Source organism: Balaenoptera ricei, chromosome 19 (genome assembly GCF_028023285.1).
Source record: "Balaenoptera ricei isolate mBalRic1 chromosome 19, mBalRic1.hap2, whole genome shotgun sequence".
Classification (NCBI taxonomy): Eukaryota; Metazoa; Chordata; class Mammalia; order Artiodactyla; family Balaenopteridae; genus Balaenoptera; species Balaenoptera ricei.
Genome location: NC_082657.1, coordinates 912,596 through 918,595, shown reverse-complemented (window position 1 = coordinate 918,595; position 6,000 = coordinate 912,596). Strand labels below are relative to the sequence as shown.

General features: G+C 46.7%; 1 protein-coding gene across 1 annotated transcript in view; it reads right to left on the bottom strand.

Moving 5' to 3' along the window:
* The window catches only part of LOC132354035 (zinc finger protein interacting with ribonucleoprotein K-like), a 52,131-nt gene continuing 46,131 nt past the window's right edge, over window positions 1-6,000 (bottom strand). The window contains 2 exon segments of the mRNA XM_059905582.1: window positions 1-2,927; window positions 4,209-4,335. Of these exon segments, the coding sequence (XP_059761565.1) occupies window positions 1,501-2,927; window positions 4,209-4,335 (1,554 nt within the window). The 3' untranslated portion in view covers window positions 1-1,500.

The window sequence follows — 6,000 nt, the reverse complement described above, 5'->3', positions numbered from 1 at the left end:
AAGGAGGCTTCATCGCCTGTTCCTTTCCATTGTGTATGTACATAAGGCTTTATTTGTAACAGCCGAAAATTGGAAACAAGCCAAATGGCCATTAACAGAAAAGTGGGTAAACAAATTGTGGTACATCTAGACAGGATATAGTACTCAGCTATAAAAAGAATGAAGTATTTACATAAGCAAACATTTATGAATCAGAAAATAATTATGCAGCATGGAGGGAAAACACAATTTTTAAAAAGTAAACAACATAAAATTCTCTGAAACAAATAATTTACTGTGAAAGAGTAAATCAGTAGTTGTGAGGGCAGAAAGAGATTTTAAAAGGGTATATTCTCTGGTACCCTACAGGTTAGGATTCTGGGCTTTTACTGCCACGACCCAGGCTTGATCCCCCAAGCTGTGTGGTGTGGCCAAAAATAAAAGGGAAGTAACTATGAATTACAGATATGATAACCATCAGGATTATTTTTAATGGTTTTTACACTATGTCAAAACTAACCACACTGTACAATTTAAATTATATGTCAATAAACCTTTGTAAGAATTTGTTTAAATAGAAATCTAATCCCCCCCCCATTTTTTTCATAACCAAAGGTTTAGAAAGCTTGGGAAGGGCAGCCCTCCAAGAGGGGAAAAAGTATTCATAAAGATCATTTGAGTTGGCAGGAACAGCTGCTAGGTCACAAAAACTAAATCTCTGGGCTCCAGGATCTCCCTTCTGTCTATTCTCATTTTCTTCTCTATGCAGCAGTATCCTTCGAGTGAACAGCCCTGAGGCTACACGAATATACACAGCTTTATTTGCTCTGACAATGACTGCAGCTACAGGAAGAACACAGCTATGGCATGTACACCTCATCCAACACAATGTAGCCACAGTCACAACATTTGTGGAGGCACCTTAGAAGAGGCACACCTTTCTCACTGCCACAGCCTCCTCCAGTGCGTATGAATCACATCCAGTGTGTGTGAATTTAGGTTCCAGCCTCACCCCTGTCTTACAACCAACACCAGAAAACCCAACTCTAGACATGAAGGCACATGATTCCTTTGCAGTACCTGGGGAACAGCTTCCCCACAGTAGTGCTCAGCATTATGTGATATCCCTGGGAAAAGGGAACTGATTTATACTTCTCACAGAGGCACTAGAGGTGCTTCCTCCCTTGAAAATTACTCCTCCTACTGTTCTGTAGAGAATGGGACAGAGACATCTGCCTTCCCTGATCACTGCAAGGGACATACACACTATTGGAACCTGGAAACTACTAAGTGGTAGAGGTGAGGCTTCTGCCACAGAAACTGGAAGGGACATAATTCAGACAATGGAGCCAGCAGTAGAATATGCAAAGAGGATCCTAAAAGCTTTCCACAAACCTAGAACTCATGGGGAACCTTCCCACTCTGGATGCTCAGCTGTATGAGGTTCAACGTCAAGCAGATGGCTCCCTCACAAAGACACTCTAGTTCTAGTACACTGAAAACCCATGTTCCCTGTAGGTCTCAAAGACCTTTAGATGAAGGTTTTCCCAACTTTGCTGCACAAATAAAATTTATCCAGGCTGTGAACTTCTGTTGAATTACAGACCATTGGCTGTAACTGGTTTTTTCCCAGTCACTGCATTCATGAGGTTATCTGGTGTGAAGTTTTCTGTGTTGAATGATGTGGGAGCTTTGACTAAAGGACTTCCCACATTCCCCACACTCATAAGGCTTTTCTCCTGTGTGTACTCTCCGATGCTGAATGAGGTTGGACTTTTGGCTAAAGGATTTCTCACACTCGTCACACTTATATGGTCTGGCTCCAGTGTGAATTCTCTGGTGTTGATTAAGAGTGGAGCTGTGGCTAAAGGATTTCCCACATTCCCCACACTCATAAGGCCTTTCTCCAGTGTGAATTCGCAGATGCTGCACAAGTTTGCATTTGTAGCTGAAGGATTTTCCACATTCACTACATTTATAAGGCCTCGCTCCACTGTGAATCTTCTGGTGCTGAATGAGGTTGGAGCTTTGGCTAAAGGAATTCCCACACTCACCACACTTATAAGGCCTTGCTCCAGTGTGAACTCTCTGATGTTTAATGAGAGTGGAGCTGTAGCTAAAGGACTTCCCACATTCGCCACACTCATAAGGTCTCACTTTAGTGTGAATTTGTAGGTGCTGCACAAGTCTTAATTTGTAGCTGAAGGCTTTCCCACATTCATTGCACTTATACGGCCTTGCTGCAGTGTGACTTCTGTGGTGTTGAATGAGTCTGTAGCTTTGGCTAAAGGATTTCCCACATTCACTGCACTCATAAGACCTTGCTCCTGTGTCAGGTCTCTGGCAATTAATAAGGATGGAGCTTTGGTTAAAGGGTTTCTCACAGTCATAGTAACTTTCTCTAGTGTGAAGTTGCTCATCCTGAAAAAGTGTGTATTCATAGCTGAACAATTTCTCATACTCACTGTACTTGTAATGACTTTTTCCGCTATGAAAGGACTCCACACACCTGGAGCTGCTGTGTGGCTTTGCCCCTTTGAGAGTGGCCTGATGCTGGAGAAGATTCAACATAGCCAGGAAATCCTTCCCGACTTCCTCGCAGGTGAAGGGCTTCCCTGAAACATGGAACCTGTAGGTCGTCACAAATGAGGCCCTATCTATGTCCCTTTTGAATGGCTTCTCATCATTGTGCTTCTGGTGCTGGTGATGGTTTGGACTGAACCAAAATTGTTTTCCACATGCCTCACAGGTGTATGATTTCTGCCCAGGAGGCAATCCTTGGTACTCAGGCAGATACAAAATGTCTCTCCCGGCCATAACACACTTCTCACAGGGGTGAGTCTTCTGAGTGGATGGATCTGGAGTTGGAGTCTTGCGCAGTGACATTTGTTCTACAGAAACACTCTGCACAGAAAATGCCTCCTCATCCTCCATTCCATACCAACAACCTGAAAGCACAGAAATGCTGGTGAAATGCAGTTGTCTTTGGTGGTGGGGGGATAGCCCCAACACAAATGTGTCAGACACACCAAAGAATGAGGCCATTGGATTGCTTTCAATATGAGGTTGATGAAAGAGCTGCTTTGCAGTACTGGGACTCTGAAAGCCCTAAGAAGTAGGGAGCCCTTGCAAGATGGAGGCTGTCAGAGTGGCGTGCAGCAGAGGAAGAAACACCTCCAATTCACTTCTCTGCCAACGCCCTTCAGGAGGGCCTTGGCTGCTGATGACATTTCAGTGCTGCGTTCAAGTATCCAGGCCCAGGAAGATATGGTTGCAACTGACTACATGGTATTCAAAGTCTATTTAATGATACGTGCATGCCTTGCAACACATTATGTGGGACCTAATCCTGGGGAACATTGTAGAGGAAACAGTAGAGAAAAGGTGACACATGAAGGTAGAAAGGTGGGGACAGCCAGGGACCCAGAGAAGAATCAGAAGTTATAGAAGTGTCCAGTGTAAGGAAGGAAAGGTAGAAATGATGTGTGGTCACTGGCATTCACCATCAACACACTGGTGGACACAGGACAGGTTCTGTATGATCTGAATACAGTCTCAATGTCATGCCCTCCATCAGCTGCCATTCACCAAAGAGAGGCCTGCTCTGAGCCCATCTCGCCATGGCTGGAGTCATGTCCATCCCAGCACTCTTCTTTCTGAACCCCAGCTGAACAACTGCCTGGGACCTAAGTCCTAAGGCAACGACAGGACAGGTGATGGACTAGCATTGGCCCAGAGAAATTCTGCATATTATAAGAATAGCCCAATGGGAATTCCCCTCCGTCCAGGGATTAGAATTCTGCACTTTCACTGCCAAGGGCCCAAGTTCAATCCCTGGTTGGGGAACTAAGATCCCATAAGCCATGGGGCATGGCCAAAAAAAAAAGAAAAAGCCCATCGTCCCCGAAGGTAGTCAACATATTAGCAATGGCAACTGCTGGCACAGACAGGAAGAATGTCAACAGAAAGGAAAGAGAAAAACCTGGGCAGAGGAGCCATGGATCTGGACAGTTACCCAGCCAGGGAGAGGGCAAGTAAGGTGTGATCCATCAGGCTCACTGGGGCAGCACACCAGTGGCTGCAGGTTCAAGAAGAGGGCAGTCGCTCAGCCCAGCCCTGTCGACCACAGCACCCAGCCAGGGAACTGGGAAAGGAGGCAGAACCTACTGTTCAAATGTGAGAAGATCAGAGTCTAGCCCAAGGTACTGGGGTGGGTGTGAGGGCCTTACCCAGTGAGGTCACAAGTGCAAAGTTCTCCAGCATGACATCGTGGTACAGGCATCTCTGAGCCTCATCAAGGAGCCCCCACTCCTCCCAGGAGAAGTACACAACCACGTCTTCAAAGGTCACACTACCCTGCCATGATGGGGAGAAATGAAATCACAAAAAGCCTCTCTCCCAAGGATCCACAACCCATCACCCACACATCTATCCCATGCTTACCCTCCTCCCAAGCTCTCCAACTTGGAGGCGACACCAGGCCCTGGTGCCACTAATGTCACTCTCTCCTCATGGTCCTGCCTGCAGGGCCCCACCAGCCCCCAGCCAGGCCATATCCCTGGGATACCTCAGAGCGTACCTCTCAGGTACAACCAAATGTAGACTCAACCTGCACTCTTAAGTCCCTAATACCAAGGATGTGGAATCATCAGCTCATGCTCCCTCTCCGTGTGCACATCTTTCTTAGCACCTCTTGCCTCTGTGCACCCCATAAGTGCATCCCCACAGCCACAGGAATTCCATTTGTCTCCCCGTTACTCATCATACAGCATCAAGAGTGCCCTGCTACTACAGACCTCTGCAGGACCCCACCTCCTGCTACGGCTACCATAACAAAGTACCACATAGTGGCTAGCTTAAACAACAAAAATTTGTTTTCTGACAGTTCAAGTGTTGGCAGGGTTGGTTGCGTTTACAGCCTCAATCCTTGGCTTATTGATGGCTGTCATCTCCCCGTGATGTCACGTGGTCTTCCTTCTGTGTCTGAGCCCAAATTTCCTATTATTACAAGGACACTAGACATGTTGGATGAGGGTTCATATTAATAAAAAACCCTATTTCCAAACACAGTCACATGCTGAGTTACTGGGGATTAATACTTCAACATAAGACCTTAGGGGGACATAATTCCACCCGTAACATGGGGCCGAGTAACTCACAGCTGTCCTATTCATCCCTGAGCTCATCAACCAGCCTCAGAGGATCCACAAAAGGTCACCACAAAATTCTGGTGAGTCAAGAATGGTGAATAAGCAGCAGCCCCATCCTCAGGGTCATCCTGCCTCAGTTACTCCTAGGCCTCTGCATTCACCTCATGTCCACTCTTCCCTTGGAAACCGTGGCTGCTAGATTATCCTCTCCTCCCTCAATGACTACCTCTCTTAAAACCTTTTACCTATGTCTGAGAGACCACTTCCTCCAACCTGGTGCCCAAGAAAGAGACCCAGAATTGACACCTACTCTCTTCTTCCTGACCTGTTAATAGTATTACCACCAGGACAAGAATTCCCCTTCCTAAATGTGACAGAAAGCCCCACCCAATCCACCAAGCAGTCACCACCCATGTGTGTCTAATGCTGAACTCTGTCTCAAATTTCTAGACTTCTCTTCTCTGCAGCTAGATGGAACAGGTTAAGGCATGTGTAAGTTTACCTCCATCTTATGACCCAACCCCGCCCCCGCAACTGCTCCTACCACCTCCAAAATCAAAACCCACTTCTCAGGGAGACATTCCAGGCCTGAGTCCTGCCTCCCTGCTCTGTTCTCATCAGAAGGAGACTTATATTTCCCTGAATATTCCCAGCTTGGCCTCACCTTCAAGCATCTGGCACATACTGGTACCTATGCCCTTGACGACTTGACTTTACTAATTTCTGGAATTGGGAACACCTCCATATAACTTCCAGCCTCGGTTGACGTTTCTCCAGGGTCCCAGACTAAAGGCTGGGAGAATGGCAGGTGAAGGGTCCCAGGATACCACAACCCCAGACACCACATGCATATAGGGTCATGATCAGTGAG